At 45.2% G+C, this 22,950-nt stretch overlaps 1 protein-coding gene across 1 annotated transcript in view; it reads right to left on the bottom strand.

Moving 5' to 3' along the window:
- LOC112235698 overlaps positions 1-22,950 on the bottom strand; it is a 185,097-nt gene that overhangs the window by 88,674 nt on the left and 73,473 nt on the right. Inside the window, exon 2 of the mRNA XM_042328903.1 lies at positions 18,795-20,562. Within this exon, the coding sequence (XP_042184837.1) occupies positions 18,795-20,306 (1,512 nt within the window). The 5' untranslated portion in view covers positions 20,307-20,562. The remainder of the gene's footprint in view (positions 1-18,794; positions 20,563-22,950) is intronic.

The raw sequence follows: 22,950 nt of genomic DNA, 5'->3' as shown, positions 1-22,950 counted from the left end.
AACGTCTAGTAGGGCTAAACAGCACAGTACCAAAAACAAGATCCCACAAACTACAGGTGGGAAAAGGCTGCCTAAGTATGATCCCCAATCAGAGACAACGATAGACAGCTGCCTCTGATTGGGAACCATACCCGGCCAACAAAGAAATAAAAAAGATAGATTGCCCACCCTAGTCACACCCTGACCTAACCAAATAGAGAATAAAAAGGCTCTCTAAGGTCAGGGCGTGACAACTGCATTATAGAAGGGCACCACTAGAGCCCAAACACAGGCCCTTGAATCCATCTGGCTGTTGGATCAATACTAAGTACATGACTGACCCATACCTGCTGTTCTGTTTACACTCAGAGAGAAACAATAGATAGAAACCAGATCTTTACCTGGACCAAATAGAAACCAGATCTTTACCTGGACCAAATAGAAATAAACCAGACTTTTACCTGGACCAAACAGAAGGAAACCAGATCTTTACCTGGACCAAATAGAAACCAGATCTTTACCTGGAACAAATAGAAATAAACCAGACTTTTACCTGGACCAAACAGAAGGAAACCAGATCTTTACCTAGACCAAACAAAAAGAAACCAGATCTTTACCTGGACCAAAGAGAAAGAAACCAGATCTTTACCTGGACCAAATAGAAACCAGATCTTAACCTGGACCAAACAGAAAGAAACCAGATCTTTATTTGGACCAAACAATCACAGAAGCCAAGTGTAACTCGGGGGAGTCTGCTTGGTATTTTTACTGAACTCAAAACTACAATATGATATTATTAGACCTTAGGTAAAAGTTTGGTTCTCAAATACTTCAATTAAGCATCTGATGATGATCAGACTCTCTCATCGTGTTGACTGTAATTATGTAATTGAGTAGATTAGGCCCCTTCTGTCTAAGCCCCTGTCACGGCTCAAGAGCCCTGGCCTGCTCTCAGCTGTTTCCTCGGGCTGCAGGTGCTGGGGAGTGGAGGGGGAGGCTCTGGTCACAGACATGGCTCCCAGTCCCAGTCCTTTCCAACTGGAGGGTGAGCCTGGGTGAAGACCCACACAACCCTCTGTCATTAGACAACTGTCTTTAAGATGAGTGTTCTTGCCAGCCAGGTTACACAACACACTGGAGCAGGAACACAGTGTTTCCTTCCTGGCATGAAGTTTCATTTAACCCTTATTTTGCCAGGTAAGTTGACTGAGAACACATTCTCATTTCCAGCAACAACCTGGGAAATAGTTACAGGGGAGATGAATGAGCCAATTATACGCTAGGTATGATTAGGTGACCATATGAGGGCCAGATTGTGAATTTAGCTAGGACACTGGTGTTAACACCCCTATTCTTACAATAAGTGCCATTGGATCTTTAGTGACCAAAGAGTCAGGACACCCGTTTAACATCCCATCTGAAAGACATTACCCTACACAGGGCAATGTCCCCAATCACTGACCTGGGGCTTTGGGATACTTTTTTAGACCAGAGGAAAGAGTGCCTCCTACTGGCCCTCCAACATCACTTCCAGCAGCATCTGGCCTCCCATCCAGGGACCAACCTTGCTTAGCTTCAGAAGCAAGCCAGCAGTGGGATGCAGGGAGGTATGATGCTGTTGGGCTAAGAAAGACACACTGAGAGGCTGTCTAAAACATGTCTCTGAGCACATACTGTATTTAGCCACAAGGCTAGTTTATAAAATTGGTTCTGAAGTGAAATTGTTGTTGGCCCCATTCCAAATCAATACTATGCCCTTATCTCCTCCTCCCCTATGCCCTTGTTGACTCCCCCTCGCGGACATGAAAGCAGTGGGTTGGTATGAAGGGTATGGAAACAGCCCTAGACCTTTAGACACTTGTTCTGTGAAGCCATGGTATACATTGATCATGTGACCCTGGCTCTTTGAAGTCATGATGTGTACAGTGGTAGTCCACCAAACAGAGCACGAGGAGACCATTCTCCACAGGGTAGTTAGAGATCAAGGGATATCCTCCCTCAAGCCGTCTCCAAAGCCTTTGATACTTCTCCCTGGTGTGATGGGATTGAAGCTCAGTCACAGCACAGTAGTCCCTGTGTGGTGGAACGATGCCTTTAGTCCCTAATGCCACTGCAGGCTATTGCTCTTTTACTTCAGTAAACATCAATTTCAAAGTATCCTTTCCCATAACCATGTTTTGCCCTTCTATTCCAGGCCCTCCAGAATATGTGCTAAGGAAAACATATTCATTAGCCTAATGTACAGATGATAAATGTATTTTCTTACTTCGTGTTGTTATGATTTATAGCGCGGCACAAATGTGAAATTGAGTATATGGCTATAAGTTATTTAAGTGATTTAGAGGTTGACACAGACTGCTTTTTTTGTGGTTTATTATTTATGTGAAATTGATTATATGAGTATAAGCATATTACTTTATGATAATATAAGTAATTTAAGTGATTTAGGGATCTGGGAGTCAATGCTTGCATACACAGTAGCAGGCTCCTCAGGTTCAGCACTGTAGCAGAGCAGACTGCCAATGCTGAGGTCTGAGTCCCATCACTCTGACTGGCTGGAGAGAGAGAGAGAAGGGGTGGTAGGGTGACAATACTGTAGCAGAGCAGACTGCCACTGCTGAGGTCTGAGTCCCATCACTCTAACTGGCTGGAGAGAGAGCGGAGGTGGCAGTACTGTGGTAAAGTTGGTCATTTATTGTGGTCAGTGGTGAATGGTCTTTGTTCAATGGATTTGATGATGTATCCGACTGTTATAGGCTGTTGGTATAGTTAAGGGAAACTGTATTACCATACTTGTGGTAAATGTGAATTCATTATGGGTGTGTTCGTCAATTCAATCTGGAGTGCCAGAGTGCGCTCAGAGTGCGCTCTGGACATTCCTAGTGTTCAGAGCGCACACTGGACGCTCTGGCCGAGGAGAAGGGTTGATCCAAGCGTTCTAACCTCACAATGGCAGTCAAGCACCCAAGCTAACTGGCTAATGTTGGCTAGCTTTCTAGCTACTTCCAGACACAATTGAGAGAACACCTCACTCTGACCATTTTACTGCACTAGCAGAGCTGGTTAGGCTGTTTTCATGTTATCCAGAGCGGTGGTGACTAAAACTGTGCTGCTGGCAACAATTTCATTACGCTTTTTTGGCAGACGTTTACCGACACTAGCCATTGGTTGTATATAAAGTACTGCAGTTACATCTGATGATGTTATTGGTGAAATGTGTGTGTTAAAAGTGAGGTCAAATAAAATGTGCTAATGGTCAAAGATATGAAGGTTCCCAGTGTTGTAGTAGGATACACTTTACCTCTTGGTTTTGTGTTGATCACATTCATTGGTGTTGATCAGCGGCGGCGAGGTTACAGGATGTTATGGAGGTTCCTGTGTTGTACGATATACTGTGTGTTGATCAGTGATGGCCAGGTTACAGGATGTTATGGAGGTTCCTGTGTTGTACGATATACTGTGTGCTGATCAGTGATGGCCAGGTTACAGGATGTTATGGAGGTCCCTGTGTTGTACGATATACTGTGTGCTGATCAGTGATGGCCAGGTTACAGGATGTTATGGAGGTTCCTGTGTTGTACGATATACTGTGTGCTGATCAGTGATGGCCAGGTTACAGGATGTTATGGAGGTCCCTGTGTTGTACGATATACTGTGTGCTGATCAGTGATGGCCAGGTTACAACGCATGTCTTGAGAGGACACTTCTCAGACAAGGACCTCCCGGCCCAGAGATTGGCTGGCCTTTCATCATGTCAGACAGCACTGTGGTAATGGTGGCAAGAGCTTCATTAAGGGCCTCGTTAAATCCCCCCGTTAAGCCACGTCATTAAGGATCGGTCATTAATGACCCTTGGTTAAGAACCCTGAGTGAGGAATCTTCTCGTCTGGTGATCTTGGCCAGCTGACTGTGCAGGCCAATTAGGCCAAACCAAAACATCCAGGATGAAGGTAGAATAACTCCAAGCTAAAACTCCCAAAATAACTAATACAGGGTGTACTATAAGTGCACTATGCTTGACAACCTTAAAGGCCCCCAGTATCAGTGACAACCTTAAAGACCCCCCAGGTGTTACACGGTGACTCAGGTCTCAAGTCTATTCCCAATCCTGCTCCCTTCCCACAACATTGTTTCGCTGCCAATTTATTTAGAATAAAGTGGTAGTAAGACTAGGAGCATTACCCTCTGCTCAATCTCTATAAATTATTCTGTGAAATTGGCAGTGAAATCATGTTTTGGAAGGAGGAATGACATAATAAACTCAGCAAAAAAAGAAACGTTCCTTTTTTCAGGACCCTGTCTTTCAATGATAATTCGTAAAAATCAAAATAACTTTACAGATCTTCATTGTAAAGGGTTTAAACACTGTTTCCCATGCTTGTTCAGTGAACCATAAACCATTAATGAACATGCACCTGTGGAACGGCCGGACACTAACGGCTTACAGACGGTAGGCAATTAAGGTCACAGTTATGAAAACTCAAGACACTAAAGAGGCCTTTCTACTGACTCTGAAAAACACCAAAATAAATATGCCCAGGGTCCCTGCTCATCTGCGTGAACGTGCCTTAGGCATGCTGCAAGGAGGCATGAGGACTGCAGATGTGACCAGGGCAATAAATTGCAATGTCCGTACTGTGAGACTCCTAAGACGGTGCTTAAAGGGAGACAAGACGGACAGCTGATCATCCTCGCAGTGGCAGACCACGTGTAACAACACCTGCACAGGATCGGTACATCCAAACATCCCACCTGCGGGACAAGTACAGGATGGCAACAACAACTGCCAGAGTTACACCAGGAACGCACAATCCCTCCATCAGTGCTCAGACTGTCCGCAATAGGCTGAGAGAGGTTGGACTGAGGGCTTGTATGCTTGTTATAAGGCAGGTACTCACCAGACATCACCGACAACAACATCACCTATGGGCACAAACCCACCCTTGCTGGACCAGACAGGACTGGCAAAAAGTGCTCTTCACTGACGAGTCACAGTTTTGTCTCACCAGGGGTGATGGTCAGATTCGCGTTTATCGTCGAAGGAATGAGCGTTACGTCGAGGCCTGTACTCTGGAGCAGGATTGATTTGGAGGTGGAGGGTCTGTCATGGTCTGGGGCGGTGTGTCACAACATCATCAGACTGAGCTTGTTGTCATTGCAGGCCATCTCAACACTGTGCGTTACAGGGAAGACATCCTCCTCCCTCACGTGGTACCCTTCCTGCAGGCTCATCCTGACATGATCCTCCAGCATGACAATGCCACCAGCCATATTGCTCATTCTGTGCATGACTTCCTGCAAGACAGGAATGTCAGTGTTCTGTCATGGCCAGCAAAGAGCCCGGATCTCAATCCCATTGAGCAGGTATGGGACCTGTTGGATTGGAGGGTGAGGGCTAGGGCAATTTCCCACAGAAATGTCCGGGAACTTGCAAGTGCCTTGGTGGAAGAGTGGGGTAACATCTCACAGCAAGAACTGGCAAATCTGGTGCAGTCCATGAGGACTTAATGCAGCTGGTGGCCACACCAGATAATGACTGTTACTTTTGATTTTGACCCCCCTTTGTTCAGGGACACATTATTCAATTTCTGTTAGTCACATGTCTGTGGAACTTGTTCAGTTTATGTCTCAGCTGTTGAATCTTGTTATGTTCATACAAATATTTACACGTTAAGTTTGCTGAAAATAAAAGCAGCTGACAGTGAGAGGATGTTTCTTTTTTTGCTGAGTTTAGTAGTATAAATCCCCTTTGCACAGTCACCGCAGCTGGACAGTTTTCTCATGGCTTCTGGACGGAAATATTGTAGGAATTCTCAACCGGTGTCGCTCATTCAGCCGACAGCGAGTCAGAGTCAGAGGCCGAGCCTTCTCTGGTCTCTCTTCCACCCGTTACAGGGTCTGAGACGCCGAAGTCTCCCACCATTAGCTCTGACAAATTGAAAACCCTAGTCATTGGTGACTCCAACACTCCGCAGTATTAGACTTAAAACAAATCATCCAGCGATCATACACTGTTTACCAGGGGGCAGGGCTACCGACGTTAAGGCTAATCTGAAGACGGTGCTGGCTAAGGCTAAAACTGGCGAGTGTAGAGAGTATAGGGATATTGTTATCCACGTCGGCACCAATGATGTTGGATGAAACAGTCAGATGTCACCAAGCGCAACATAGCTTCAGCGTGTAAATCAGCTAGAAAGATGTGTCGGCATCGAGTAATTGTCTCTGGCCCCCTCCCAGTTCGGGGGAGTGATGAACTCTACAGCGGTCTCTCACAACTCAATCGCTGGTTGAAAACTGTTTTCTGCCCCTACCAAAAGATACAATTTGTAGATAATTGGCCCTCTTTCTGGGACTCACCCACAAACAGGACCAAGCCTGGCCTGCTGAGGAGTGACGAACTCCATCCTAGCTGGAGGGGTCTCATCTTATATACGAAAATAGACAGGCGTCTAAACTGAATTTACTGTGTTAAATGAGGCGGAGGTGTTGCTAACATCTACGATAGCAAATTTCAATAAAAAAAGGACTGCATTTTCGTCTTTTGAGCTTCTAGTCATGAACTCTATGCAGCCTACTCAATCACTTTTTATAGCTACTGTTTACAGACCTCCTAGGCCGTATACAGCTTTCCTCGCTGAGTTCCCTAAATTCCTATCGGACCTTGTAGTCATGGCAGATAATAATGTTTCCGGACCTACTCACTGCCACGGTCATACTCTGGACCTAGTTTTGTCCCGTGGAATAAATATTGTGGATCTTAATGTTGTTTCTCCTAATCCTGGACTATCGGACCACAGTTTTATTAAGTTTGCAATCGCAACAAATAATCTGCTCAAACCCCAACCAAGGACCATCAAAAGCTGCGCTATAAATTCTCTGACAACTCAAAGATTCCTAAATACCCCTCCAGACTCTCTCCACCTACCCAAGGATGTCAGAGTACAAAAATCAGTTAACCACCTAACTGAGGAATTAAATGTAACCTTGCGTAATACCCTAGATGCAGTCACACCCCTAAAAACAAAAAACACTTCTCATAAGAAACTAGCTCCCTGGTATACAGAAAATACCTGAGCAATGAAGCAAGCTTCCAGAAAATTGGAACGGAAGTGGAGCTACACCAAACTGGAAGTCTTCCAATTAGCTTGGAAAGACAGTACTGTGCAGTATCGAAGAGCCCTCACTGCTGCTCGATCATCCTATTTTTCCAACTTAATTGAGGAGAATGAGAACAATCCAACATTTATTTTTGATACTATCGCAAAGCTAACTAAAAAGCAGCATTCCCCAAGAGAGGATGTCTTTCACTTCAGCAGTTATAAATTCATGATCATGAAAAAAGATCATGATCATTAGAAAGCAAATTACATCTGTGTATTTCTCCAAATCTCAGTTGTCCTGATTCTGCACAATACTGCGAGGACCTAGTTTTTTAATACTATATCTCTTGACACATAGATTAAAATAGTCCCGGCCTCTAAACCTTCAAGCTGCATACTGGACCCTATTCCAAACAAACTACTGAAAGAGCTGCTTCCTGTGCTTGGCCCTCCTATGTTGAACATAATAAACGCCTCTCTATCCACCGGATGTGTACCAAACTCAGTAAAAGTGGCAGTAATAAAGCCAAACCTTGAAAAAGCCAAACCTTGACCCAGAAAATATAAAAAACTATCAGCCTATATCAAATCTCCCATTCCTCTCAAAAATTTGAGAAAAAGCTGTTGCTCAGCAACTCACTGCCTTCCTGAAGACAAACAATGTATACAGAACTCTTCAGTCTGGTTTTAGACCCCATCATAGCGCTGAGACTGCACTCGTGAAGGTGGTAAATGACCTTTTAATGGAGTCAGACCAAGGCTCTGCATCTGTCCTCGTGCTCCTAGTGCTGCTTTTGATACCATCGATCACCACATTCTTTTGGAGAGATTGGAAATGCACATTTTTCTATACGGACAAGTTCTGGCCTGGTTTAGATCATATCTGTGGGATAGATACAGTGGGGCAAAAAAGTATTTAGTCAGCCACCAATTGTGCAAGTTCTCCCACTTAAAAAGATGAGAGAGGCCTGTAATTTTCATCATAGGTACACTTCAACTATGACAGACAAAATGAGGGAAAAAAATCCAGAAAATCACATTGTAGGATTTTTAATGAATTTATTTGCAAATTATGGTGGAAAATAAGTATTTGGTCAATAACAAAAGTTTATCTCAATACTTTGCTATATACCCTTTGTTGGCAATGACAGAGGTCAAACGTTTTCTGTAGGTCTTCACAAGGTTTTCACACACTGTTGCTGGTATTTTGGCCCATTCCTCCATGCAGATCTCCTCTAGAGCAGTGATTTTGGGGGGCTGTTGCGGGGCAACACAGACTTTCAACTCCCTCCAAAGATTTTCTATGGGGTTGAGATCTGGATACTGGCTAGGCCACTCCAGGACCTTGAAATGCTTCTTACGAAGCCACTCCTTCGTTGCCCGGGCGGTGTGTTTGGGGTCATTGTCATGCTGAAAGACCCAGCCACGTTTCATCTTCAATGCCCTTGCTGATGGAAGGAGGTTTTCACTCAAAATCTCACGATACATGGACCCATTCATTCTTACCTTTACACGGATCAGACGTCCTGGTCCATTTGCAGAAAAACAGCCCCAAAGCATGATGTTTCCACCCCCATGCTTCACAGTAGGTAGGGTGTTCTTTGGATGCAACTCAGCATACTTTGTCCTCCAATCACGACATGTTGAGTTTTTACCAAAAAGTTATATTTTGGTTTCATCTGACCATATGACATTCTCCCAATCTTCTTCTGGATCATCCAAATGCTCTCTAGCAAACTTCCAATGGGTCTGGACATGTACTGGCTTAAGCAGGGGTACACGTCTGGCACTGCAGGATTTGAGTCCCTGGCGGCGTAGTGTGTTACTGATGGTAGGCTTTGTTACTTTGGTCCCAGCTCTCTGCAGGTCATTCACTAGGTCCCCCCATGTGGTTCTGGGATTTTTGCTCGTCATTTTGACCCCACGGGGTGAGATCTTGCGTGGAGCCCCAGATTGAGGGAGATTATCAGTGGTCTTGTATGTCTTCCATTTCCTAATAATTGCTCCCACAGTTGATTTCTTCAAACCAAGCTGCTTACCTATTGCAGATTCAGTCTTCCTAGCCTGGTGCAGGTCTACAATTTTGTTTCTGGTGTCCTTTGACAGCTCTTTGGTCTTGGCCATAGTGGAGTTTGGAGTGTGACTGTTTGAGGTTGTGTACAGGTGTCTTTTATACTGATAACAAGTTCAAACAGGTGCCATTAATACAGGTAATGAGTGGAGGACAGAGGAGCCTCTTAAAGAAGAAGTTACAGGTCTGTGAGAGCCAGAAATCTTGCTTGTTTGTAGGTGACCAAATACTTATTTTCCACCATAATTTGCAAATAAATTCATAAAAAATCCTACAATGTGATTTTCTGGATTTTTTTTTCTAATTTTGTCTGCCATAGTTAAGTGTACCTATGATTAAAATTACAGGCCTCTCTCATCTTTTTAAGTGGGAGAACCAACACAATTGGTGGCTGACTAAATACTTTTTTGCCCCACTGTATCAGTTTGTCTCTGTGGATGGTTTGTCCTCTGACAAATCAACTGTAAATTTCGGTGTTCCTAAAGGTTCCATTTTAGGACAACTAGTGTTTTCACTATATATTTTGCCTCTTGGTGATGTCATTCAGAAACATAATGTTAACTTGTACTACTATGCGGATGATACATAGCTGTACATTCCGAAGAAACATGGTGAAGCTCCAAAATTGCCGTCCCTGGAAGCCTGTGTTTCAGACATAAGGAAGTGGATAGCGGGAAATGTTTTACTTTTAAACTCGGACAAAACAGAGATGCTAGTTCTAGGTCACAAGAAACAAAGAGATCTTCTGTTGGATATGACAGTTAATCTCAATGATTGTACAGTTGTCTCAAATAAAACTGTGAAGGACCTCGGCGCTACTCTGGACCCTGAACTCTCTTTTGACGAACATATCAAGACTGTTTCAAGGACAGCTTTTTTCCATCTACATAACATTTCAAAAATCTGAAACTTTCTGTCCAAAAATGATGCAGAAAAATGTACCCATGCTTTAGTCACTTCTAGATTAGACTACTGCAATGATTTACTTTCCGGCTACCCGGATAAAACATTAAATAAACAAAAGTTAGTGCTAAACACGGCTGCTAGAATCTTGACTAGAACCAAAACATTTGATCATATTGCTCTAGTGCTAGCCTCTCTACACTGGCTTCCTGTTAAGGCTAGGGCTGATTTCAAGGTTTTACTACTAACCTACAAGGCATTACATGGGCTTGCTCTTACCTATCATTCCGATTTGGTACTGCCGTACATACCTACACATACGCTACGGTCACAAGACGCAGGCCTCCTTATTGTCCCAAGAATTTCTAAGCAAACAGCTGGAGAAAGGGCTTTCTCCTAGAGAGCTCCATTTTTATGGAATGGTCAGCCTATCCATTTGAGAGACGCAGACTCGGTCTCGACCTTTAAGTCTTTATTGAAGACTCATCTCTTCAGTAGGTCCTATGATTGAGTGTAGTCTGGCCCAGGGGTGTGAAGGTGAACGGAAAGGCACTGGAGTGACAAACCGCCCTTGCTGTCTCTCCCTGGCCGGTTCCCCTCTCTCCACTGGGCCTCTAACCCTATTACGGGGTCTGAGTCACTGGCTTACTGGTGCTCTTCCATGCCGTCCCTAGGAGGGGTGCATCACTTGATTTGGGTTTGTCTGGGTTGGTGCCCCCCTCGGGTTCATGCTGTGGGGGAGATCTTTGTGGGCTATACTCAGCCTTTTCTCAGGGTAGTTAGTTGGTGGTTTGAAGATATCCCTCTAATGGTGTTGGGGCTGTGCTTTGGCAAAGTGGGTAGGGTTATATCCTGCCTAGTTGGCCCTGTCCGTGGGTATCGTCGCACAGGGCAACAGTGTCTCCCGACCCCTCCTGTCTCAGCCTCCAGAATTTATGCTGCAATAGTTTATGTGTCGGGGGGCTAGGATCAGTCTGTTATATCTGGAGTATTTCTCCTGTCTTATCCAGTGTCCTGTGTGAATTTAAGTATGCTCCCTCTAACTCTCTCTCTCTCTTTCTCTTTTCTCTCTTCTCCCGGAGGACCTGAGCCACAGGACCATGCCTCAGGACTACCTGGGCTGATGACTCCTTGTTGTCCCGAGTCCACCTACTGTCCCCAGTCCACCTGCTGCTGCTCCAGTTTCAACTGTTCTGCCTGCGGCTATGGAACCCTGACCTGTTCACTGGACGTGTTACCTTGTCCCGGACCTGCTGTTTTCGACTCTCTCTCTCTCTCTACCGCACCTGCTGTCTCTGAATGATTGGCTATGAAAAGCCAATTGACATTTACTCCTGAGGTGCTGACCTGTTGCAACCTCTAAAACCACTGTGATTATTATTATTTGACCCTGCCGGTCATCTATGAAAGTTTAAACATCTTGGCCATGTACTGTTATAATCTCCACCCGGCAGAGCCAGAAGAGGACTGGCCACCCCACATAGCCTGGTTCCTCTCTAGGGTTATAATCTCCACCCGGCAGAGCCAGAAGAGGACTGGCCACCCCTCATAGCCTGGTTCCTCTCTAGGGTTATAATCTCCACCCGGCAGAGCCAGAAGAGGACTGGCCACCCCACATAGCCTGGTTCCTCTCTAGGGTTATAATCTCCACCCGGTACAGCCAGAAGAGGACTGGCCACCCCACATAGCCTGGTTCCTCTCTAGGTTTCTTCCTAGGTTCCTGCCTTTCTAGGGAGTTTTTCCTAGCCACCGTGCTTCTACATCTGCATTGCTTGCTGTTTGGGATTTTAGGCTGGGTTTCTGAATAGCATTTTGTGACATCGGCTGATGTTAAAAGGGCTTTATAAATACATTTGATTGATTGAGAGGATGAACCAGGAGCTGGGAAGGTTCCTGAGGAGCCACTGCAGGACGGGCAGGGAGAGTGGGCCCAAGTCCTTCCCTGGGCGGAGTACGCCCAGAATTTGTTACGTCACTCCTCAACCGGGCTGACTCCCTTCCAGTGTATTCTGGGTCATCAGCCGGCCCTGGACCCCGGGCCAGACCGAAGCTCCTGCAATGGATGAGTGTTTCAGGCACACATAAGAAGTGTGGGGCGATGCCCATGTAAGACTCCAGCGTGTCATCCACCAACAGAAGGAGCAGGCGGATCGCCACCACAGGGAGACTCCCGTGTTCCATCCTGGTGATCGCGTCTGGCTCTCCACCTGCCCTGCAAGAAGCTGAGCCCCGGGTTTGTGGGGCCGTTCAAGGTTCTCCGGAGGGTCAACGAGGTGACATATAGATTACAGCTCCCCAGTGACTACCGTATCTCACCTTCCTTTCATGTCTCCCTTCTCAGGCCGGTGGTTCCTGGTCCCCTGGCTGAGGCCGTCCCCCACGAAACCCATCCTCATCCCCTGGATGGCAACGGTGGTCCGCCTATACCGTCAGATCCCTACTGGACTCCCGATATCGTGGGGGGCGGCTCCAATACGTAGTGGACTGGGAGGGTTACGGTCCAGAGGATCCCAAAATCGTCTGCGATTTCCACCTTCACAGCCCATTTCCACCTTCGCAGCCCATTCTGGATCCCAACATTATCCGTGATTTCCACCTTCGCAGACCGGCCCCTCCTCACCCTCGGGGCCATCCCCCTTGCTGGCGTCCCCCTGCGGCTGGAGTCGCGCGTCTACTCCCGCTCCTCTCCTCTCTACTCTGTATTCTATCAGTATTCCATTTCACATGGTCTCTGTTAGAATCTGAAAGCCCCATTACAGAACATGTGATGACAACAGAAGTTACATTCATAATTATCACCAGGCTGAGATGCTGGCTCCATCAGTAGATAACATAGACATCCAGTACAGTGCTGGGCACAGACTGTATTCCACCAGGGAACTTTGGTATTAACCATGTTTAATGTACAACAATCAATGTTTAGGGTCAGGGTTATTTATAGCGTCGTAATCTGCGTGTGTGTGTGTGTGTGTGTGTGTGTGTGAGTGTGTGCGTGCGTGCGTGTGTGGGTGTATGTGTGTCCGTGTGCGTGTGTTCATGTGCGTGTGTCCATGTCTCTCTGTGTCTGTTGGCTAAGACCTTGAACTACAGTGTACAAGCACTGGAAGTCTATATAGTATTCATCATGCTCCTCCATCTGAGTTCTCTCTATCCATAATCATGTCTCTAATAAGAAGAAGCAAAACATCATGTTCCCATTGATCTCCAGTGTGTTCCAGCTAAGCCTGTAGCCTGTAGCCTGTAGCCTGTAAGCCTGTAGCCTGTAGCCTGTAGCCTGTAGCCTGTAGCCTGTAGCCTGTATCCTGTAGCCTGTAGCCTGTACTGGGCCAGAGACGGAAGATTAAAAATGCATAAGAGCATTAAGATGTACAAGAGCATTATCCATGTATGTACATCGCTGATACACTCTGATACAAATTACGCACACACACATACCCACACCCGTACACACACACACACCAGTACGCACACAAACACAATTGGTGTTCTGGGAGGACTCCAAGTGTCAGCAATATCATATGGCGTGTGTGTGGTCTGGCTGTGTTCCCTCATAGAGCTCAATACAATCTGTAGGCATAAATACCTGCTCCCCAGTGCATGTTTGCACTAATGACTTACAATGCTGGCCATCTGTACCGCTGGACATTCAGCTCAGTTCATGCATCTTGTCCTTGCCCGTTCTGCATCAATTTGGGCAATTTTTCATCTATCGTACGTCATGTACCTATAAGGCCTGCCTGAAGTGCCCAAATGAAGCATTTCCTAATAGTCAGTAGGCTACTTACAGACTTCTCTCTGTCGGAGAGGGCCCCATGCCTGGCTGTCTGTACAGCTGGATATAAAACGTGAAGCAATTTGGCCTAAGCGTTTATAAAATAGGATCTGCAGACAGTGAGACATTTCCGACAGAGCGGGGCTTTTTTCCCCATATATCTTTTTCTCGCAGTGCTGTCTGACAGCCCGCAGCACTCACACAGGATCATTAATATTAATTTACTCAGAAGACTGGCCACACGGACTTAAACAGTAGCCATCTACACACAGCAGCGTATACAACACACTACTCTAAGGCTAAGTAGAGGGAGAGCTTGAGTACGCTCATGTCTAGTCAACGTGACCTAACCCACACATCCACAGTAAGTCTCTGAAAACCAAAGGAGCAGGATGAATAAGGCTACACGACTGCTATAATGAATTATCAGAGTGAAGGGGGAGAAATATAGCCGCTGTTAGTGTTTTGAGGTGGTAAATGTAATAGTGATAAATCTATACTCGTAAGATGTAAATCACCCAGATTGCAATATCATTCTACCGGACCTACTGGAATGCTGGCCACGAGAGAGTGGACATTGACAGGTCCTGACCTGGAGTTAAATGAGATATAACTTTGACTACATTCATTCTCATGAAGATGTCAGTTCCCATTGGTGTGTGGATTGGTGCTAGTTATGACTGGTCCCAGGGGCCTGTATGGTTCAAGAGCTTTAGTTGAGCCTCAGTGCCTCATTGATTAATATAAGTGTTCATGGGGATTGGAAGGCACCAGAGTAGACTGGGCTGATGTAAATCAATTCCAATTGAAGATTTATTTCACATACAATACAAACCCGCAGCTCCTAATGACAATGAAATAGTACCACTGGTATATATAAAATGAATACAGGTTAGGGTTGAATTGGGACAGTTTAATACAGGGGTCTCCAACTGTGTTCCTGGGGAGCTACAGTGCATTGGAAAGTATTCAGACCCTTTGACCTTTTCCACATTTTGTTACTTTACAGCCTTATTCTAAAATGGATTAAGAAGAGGTTGTCTACACACCATTCCTCATAATGACCCCATACAATTGTTTATTTTTGTCACGCCCTGGGCATAGAGAGGCTTTTATTCTCTATTTTGGTTAGGCCAGGGTGTGACTAGGGTGGGCATTCTTGTTTCTTTATTTCTATGTTTTTTGTTTCTATGTTTTGGCCGGGTATGGTTCTCAATCAGGGACAGCTGTCTATCGTTGTCTCTGATTGGGAGTCATACTTAGGCAGCCTGTTTTTCCACCTTAGTTGTGGGTAGTTATCTTTGTTAGTGGCACTATAGCCCTCGTAAGCTTCACGTTTGTTTCTTCTTCTTCTTCTTCTTCTTCTTCTTCTTCTTCTTCTTCTTCTTCTTCGCACAGATCTGGGAAAGGGTACCAAAACATTCTGAAGCATTGAAGGTCCCCAAGTACACAGTGGCCTCCATCATTCTTAAGAAGAATTTGGAACCACCAAGACTCTTCCTAGAGCTGACCGCCCAGACAAACTTAGCAATTGGGGGAGAAGAGCCTTTGTCAGGGAGGTGACCAAGAACCTGATGGTCACTCTGATAGAGTTTCAGAGTTCCTCTGTGGAGAAGGGAGAACCTTCCAGAAGGACAACCATCTCTGCTGCGCTCCATCAATCAGGCCTTTAAGGTAGAGTGGCCAGACGGAAGTCACTTCACAGTAAGGCACATAGCAGCCCGCTTGGAGTTTGCCAAAAGGCACCTAAAGGAATCTCAGACCATGGGAAACAATCTTCTCTGCTCTGCTGAAACTAAGATCGAACTCTTTGGCCTGAAAGCCAAGCGTCACATCTGGAGGAAACCTGGCACCATCCCTACGGTGAGGCATGGTGGTGGCATGCTGTCGGGATGTTTTTCAGCAGCAGGGACTGGGAGACTAATCAGGATCGAGGGAAAGATGAACATAGCAAAGTACTATGGTTGCTCCACTAAAAGTTTTGCCATTTGTGGTTTAGTACGGTACCCTGCGTCACCACTTCATTGCGCCAGACCAGCGCAAGGAGGAGTTAGATCACTGATTATGCTTTTGGGTCCTACTGTGTCTCTAATTGACAATGAATGGGCGACATAAACTGATAATTATGCACGACTTCAGTATTACTTACTAAAACTGTTGTTACACTAAGGTTTTTATTATTTCATTTTATTAGGATTATTTTGCTCTTACTGTAGTACTGTAGCCCACTCCCGACCAGTCACGTTGTACAGCGCCTGAGTGGTGTAACGTTCTAAGACACTGCACAGCAGTGCAAGCTGTGTTGCTACAGATGCTGGTTCAATACCTGTGCCGGCCTCGACTGGGAGACCCATGAGATGATTGCAGGTTTTTGGTTTCTCTCCCTCTAAAAACAGAAATAAATCATTCTAAATAACAAACTGGCTATATTTACAAATTAGTAACAATGTCTCACCCATGTTCAAGAATGGCCTTTTTCTTGCTCATTTTACGTTATTTGAAAACAAAATCATCTCCAAAATATTGTTATTTTTTAAACAAAGCTATTATTCTTTTTAGAATTATAGAAAAGCCCATTGGATATTCTCACAGATATATTATTAACCCTGTCATTAGCAGGACAATATATATTGGTCATGGCTCCCGAGTGGCGCACAATGGGATTGCCTTGCAGTTTTCCAGCTGTATCCACTGAAAGTGCGTGAGGTACAAGGCACGAGGGCAGGGGGCATGGGATGGGCCGCAGAGCCGCACACAGAAGACCGACCTAGCCCATGGGGAAGGGAGGACCAGGAAGGAGGAGGGGGGGATGGACCCCCACCCAGTCATGCTGGCAACACTTTAAGGGGAATTGCATTAATAATGGCACTGACTAGGGAAACGTTCTCATTGTTCTGTTTTTAGTGCCAGTCTATACATTCAAACTAAAACAATGTAACTAATAATGGCATCTTTATGCTTTCATTAATAAAAGAATGATAAAAATACTCTTTCAAAATGCTGATGTTTATTTAGTTATGGATCCATAATGAATTACTATGGGAATAAATTTCACTGAATTACAGAATTATCCTCCAATCCTCTATATGTAATTATTGGCTGAGAGTCACGTCATATTTTTTGATATACTGTAGGCCTACCGTAGGCGACATGAGTCTCACCAGTATTGAGTAATGTGCTGTTAAAATGGGTGTAGGTTTTATGTATTTAAAGAGCACATTGAAGTTAGAAGCAATAGCCTACAACTATTTTAGCACCATTTCACACTGCTCTGAGACAAGCATGGGGACTGGTCTTGATAAATCAATGACATTTTTATTTTCACTGAATCTCCATTTGGGTATTGGTTAGACTAGAATTGTAGAAATGTTATGCTCTTAGTGTAACCTTTATTTTACTGGGCAAGTCAGTTAAGAACAAATTCTTATTTACAAGGACAGCCTACTCCTTCCTCCACGTCGGGGAATTGAACCCAGGTCTCCCACGTTCCTGCATGACACGGGGATACTTTAGCTAAATAGCACTATACTGTACTCCTGACCGTCACGTTGTACAGAGCCATATTTTCCGTTCCATCCTAACGGAGACGCAGAGGGTTTTTCATTTTTCTTGGAATAGAAAGACCATAACATTAATGAAATTAATTAAGCAAGTACCAGTCAAAAGTTTGGACACACCTACTCATTCCAGGGTTTTTCTTTATTTTTACTATTTTCTACATTGTAGAATAATAGTGAAGACATCACAGCAACGAAATAACCATTTTTTTAACCTTAATTTAACTAGGCAAGTCAGTTAAGAACAGTTAAGAGTCAGTTATTTTCAATGACGGCCTAGGAAGAGTGGGTTAATTGCCTTGTTCAGGGGCAGAACGACAAAATTTTACCTTGTCAGCTTGGAGATTCGATCTTGTAACCTTTCAGTTACAAGGCCAATGCTCTAACCACTAGTCTACCTGCTACCCCATGGAATTAGTTAAGAACAAATTCTTATTTACAAGGACATCCTACTCCTTCCTCCAAGTGGTTGAATTGAACCCCCGTCTCCCACGTGCCTGCATTCTCTAGTACAGCCAATACTGAAGGCTATCAAATGCTTCTCAAAGATGGCCACTGGTGGTCAAACTAGCACTAACTAGCATTAATGGTACCTGTGGTTCATACTTAAATAATGTGCCATAGAATTCTGCAACACCATGCAAGCTGCGCCGCAGTACGCTGCAACTTTTAAAGAATGAATCACCGTACAGAGACATCTAATGGCAACCTGCTCCAGACCACTCAGGACCTCAGACTGGGGGAGAATGTTCATATTCCAACAGGACACCGACCCTAAGCACACAGCCAAGACAACACAGGAGTGGCATCGGGACAAGTCTCTGACTGTCCTTGAGTGGCCCAGCCAGAGCCCAGACTTGAACCCGATCTAACATCTCTGGAGAGACCTGAAAATAGCTTGCAGCAACGCTCCCCATCCAACCTGAAAGAGCTTGATAGGATCTGCAGAGAAGAATGGGGGAAACTCCCCAAATACAGGTGTGCCAAGCTCGTAACTTCATACCCAAGAATACCCAAGGCTGTAATCGCTGCCAAAGGTGCTTCAACAAAGTACTGAGTAAAGGGTCTGAATATTTACGTAAATGTGATATTGCAGTTAAAAACCTGTTTTTTCTTTGTCATTATGAGGTATTGTGTGTAGATTGATGAGAAAAATGTAATCAATTTTAGGATAAGGCTGTAACATAACAAAATGTGGAAAAAGTCTGAATACTTTCCCAATATACTGTATACTGTTTATGGTGCAGTAAACCTGATTCAACTAATCATGGTCTTCCATCTTGACCAAGGTTACTTGGATCAGGTTAGCCAGTTGTAGGGTTCAGGGTTGAAGTTGAAGACCCCTGGTACAGAATAACACACAAAAAATGCTTCATAGAACTAATGAACAAGTTAATCATGTTTCCTCTTACCCTTCCGATGAGCACAGGTTCCGGCCCGCTGTACTCCTCAATTACAAAGAACTGGTTCCAGATCCAACTCCTTCTGCTGCGGGACCGAGTCCCCTCCCCCCCCGTCTGACCAGGCCCCTCTTCCTCCTCCTCCTCATCTGACTCCACCTCTTGGAACACCAGGCCCCAGCCATTACCGGGCTCGGACTCGACTGTCATCACCCCACTGGCTGCCTTGTCCTGGCTGACCCCCCAGTGTGGGTCTGGGCGGAGTTTGAGGACATGGCTGCTGTTAATTAACTCTGTAGCGCCAACTACAGGGTCTTGAGTGGCACTTGGACTCAGGATCTTGAGTCGTGGTCCGGCTGTATGAAGAAGGCTCTCCTCGAAATCTTGAGTCCCCTTTCTCTGGGGCTGCAGGGTGAACACTGATGGATGGCCAGCATCTGTCTGAGAAGGGACGTTTGAGGGGAGATGCTTGGTCGTGGCTGGAGGGTCAGTCTGACTGTTGGTCACCTCCCTCTCAGTGTTGAGACTGACCTCATTCATAGGCAGTGACAGAGGGTGAGAGATGTGCTTGTTCATCCAGGTGTCTGTGCTATCTGAACCCCTCATCTCAGAGTTGTCCTTTCCCACACCAGAATCTGGAGTGGCTACACTTAAAGTGTGAACAGCCTCTTCTGGACTGAAATCAGCATTTGTGACAGCGCTTACATGTGGCAGAGCAGTTTGGTTATCCAATGTGAAATGGTTTTGAGTGACAGCCATATCTTGCTTCGGTAATTTCAGGGCCTCCAACTGGCTGCGATCCACATCAATCAAATCTCTCTTTCTGCTTCGGCTGCTCTTGCTCTGAATCTGTGAGTTCACAATCCTCACCAGGTTCTCTTTTGACAGTAGTTTCAGGGCACCGTAGCTGCCGGTTGGGTTTAAGTTTCTTGTTGAATCTTTAGTGAGTCCTCTGCCTGGCAGCCCTGTGGTGTGAACGCTCAGATCTGATCTGACTCTGGATCGGGGAAGGGATTTGAATCTGGTTTTATTGGAGTGCATGTCTAGCCTGTGGTGGACTAAGAATACTTTCTCCATCTTCCCTGTCTTGGTGGGATTTTCAGCGTTTTTGGTGCTGTTCCTACTCTTTCTAAGCCCTTTCTCCTGGATGGCTTCCCTGTCATTGAGTGACACAGACAGAGTTGACTCCCCTTTTTTGACAGGGTCTTCTCCCAAGTCTAACACGGGATTAGGTTTAAAAGTCTCCCTCTCCTTATTAGCTGTTATGGCTGCATTATTCTGGGGTATTTTGGAGCCACTATCAACACCATGGTCATGACCAATCAAGTTTCTAAGAGTCACCATTGGCATCACATTTGAATCCACACTTGAATCCCATTGGTCGGCTACTCTGTTCTCCCCAAACTTCAGCAAGTGAACCCCGCCCACCCCTCTTCTCCTGATGATCTTAGTGGCTGAACCTTCTCTCATAAGCCCCTCCCACAGACATAGGGAGACCAATAGGAGCAGATTCCTGGTAATCATCTTGGCTTGTGGTGAGATGAGCTAATTTGAGTGACACTTGCTGTGAGGAAGTACTTGTTTTCCAGTTGTCTTCATTCTCTCCTCTATTTCTCTTTCCTTGTATCCTCCTCTCACTCTTCCATTACATGCCCTTCACACTAAGCTGGAGGGAGGTGCCCTTCCCACAAAAAATCTCTATCTATTCACGGCTCCTCTCTGCTGTTTTTTCCCCTTTTGCAGAACGTCTCATTCAGTGTTCCACGGAGGGTTGAACAACCTGAGAGAAAAGATAAAGATAATTAAGTTAAAACTTGAATGTTAATTAAAAGCGGAGGAACACAGTAAGGTAAGTAGGAGAACTCCCAGATGAACAAGCAGGACAGATCCACTAATGGAGCGGCAATCACATTAACACAAGCACTGGTGCATTGCACGGTGAAGTCAGATAGCTGTTGTTACACTCTGTGACCATAGTGTTCAGTAGGTCGCCCTGTGTTGTCACGCGCAATACTGATCCATGCTCTTAATTGTGTGTACTTTCTTGTAGTATTTGCAGTTACTTTGTGAGTTGTGTAGTGTTTTTGTTTAACTATGTGCTGTCTTGTCTTGTGCAGTGTAGTGTGTTGGTGTGTAACATTTGAGCAGTGTTGTGTTACAGACAGGCCCTGTCAGTACAGTCATTGGGGCATGGCTGAGGTCTGAATATCTTATTCCCAAAAGATTCCTCCTTCACCCTTTGTCCTACTCCCTCCCCATCTTGCACTCTTTCCTTACTTCACTCTCCATTTAAACAACTAGTTTTCTTAGAAAAAACCTTGCACTACCCTGCCACCTCCTCCTCCCCCTTGTCTTTTTCTCTTCCCACCTCTCCCACTCACCACCTCTCTCTATCTCAGCCTATCTATCCATGTCTGTCTCACCACCTCTCTCTATCTCAGCCTATCTATCCATGTCTGTCTCACCACCTCTCTCTATCTCAGCCTATCTATCCATGTCTGTCTCACCACCTCTCTCTATCTCAGCCTATCTATCCATGTCTGTCTCACCACCTCTCTCTATCTCAGCCTATCTATCCATGTCTGTCTCACCACCTCTCTCTATCTCAGCCTATCTATCCATGTCTGTCTCACCACCTCTCTCTATCTCAGCCTATCTATCCATGTCTGTCTCACCACCTCTCTCTATCTCAGCCTATCTATCCATGTCTGTCTCACCACCTCTCTCTATCTCAGCCTATCTATCCATGTCTGTCTCACCACCTCTCTCTGCCTCAGGTTTGTTTTCATATGCTATCCCTTCCTCTGCTCGTCTTTCATCTCCTTTCCTCCTTCCATGTCAATCAAGGTGCTGTCGTAGCGTCTCTCCCCCTCTATGCTCTCCGTAATCAATCAGCCAATCCCTTCCTATTGACGGCCCAGTGACATTGAAAATGACAGGTGACAGCCATATTGATGACACACGATACCACTATAAAACCTATACAGTACACATATATCAAGTGGAACATTTACTGACTAAAGTACCACAACACAAATTTCCAGGGTAATGTTAAACCGGTCGGAATATGGACGTGTGGTTGGATGAGGGGTTCATTACTGGTGTCAATTTGTGATATTGTGTCAGAGACTGTGTTTTCCCAGTGATTTAACAGGGTCAGTGCAGTCCTTCAGATGATCCAGGTAAGTACCTGGAATGTATTCTGCTGTCGAACAGAGTGGCTTAGACTGGTCTAGAGGGTGTGACTCTGTTTTAATGAGAGGATGATGTAACCTGTCGGACCATACATTGGTAGGGTTGGGAACATGGCAGGTTGATAACAGGTTGCATGTGTTACACATGCTGTGTCTATTGAAATATACCAGTCAATAATTGTCCTCATTCTGCCTCTGGTGACGAGCTTTACATCCCACATGGTATAAGGTAGAGGAGACGGGTTGGTTATCACAATGCTCATAACTACTAATCTGGAGCATAGAAATGGTATTTTCCTAATTTAAATGTTTTGTGATGTTGACATGTGTGAACAACATGGATCTCTACTAAACTAATCTCTAATAAACACATTTGTACATCCAACTCAATTCAGACCACTGTCCAGGTTTTTAGTTATAAGCATTGTGACAACCAACCTGTGTGACAACCAGCCCTGTCTCCTCTAGGCTTCCTCATCCAGAAACTGATGAGCTATAGTATCCCCAGGAGGCTCCTCACTGTGGGGTAAAGGTGATTCAGGGGCATAAGGTACGTGGACGGTGGAACACCCCTCATCTTTTAACTTTCCTCTGCTTCCTGCCGTATTCACCCCCCGGGTGAGTTTCTCACTGAACTGATTAATTGGGGCCATAAATATCTTAATACATTTTTCCCTTCCTTGGGCACCAAACTCAAATCATCTTTTGGTTCGTTAGTATTAGAGGCAGATCTCCACCATCGATCGCAGGGAGCCGCGGTGCAGTGAAGGCTGTCGCCAACTTAACGAGACTGAAAATTAAAATTACGATTCACCTCCATCCGCACTGTCAGTCTCTCCCTTCCTCTCTTACACAAACATATTATCACAGCAGTACACCAGGACAGACAGTCTCCAAAACACAAACAAAATCAAAAAACTAAAACATAGCCATTCTTTCATTATTCAAGACACTGTGTACAAAATGTTTGAATC

Source organism: Oncorhynchus tshawytscha, linkage group LG10, assembly GCF_018296145.1.
Source record: "Oncorhynchus tshawytscha isolate Ot180627B linkage group LG10, Otsh_v2.0, whole genome shotgun sequence".
Lineage (NCBI taxonomy): Eukaryota > Metazoa > Chordata > Actinopteri > Salmoniformes > Salmonidae > Oncorhynchus > Oncorhynchus tshawytscha.
The sequence above is the reverse complement of the archived record's forward strand: the minus strand, read 5'-3'. Positions and strand labels throughout refer to the sequence as shown.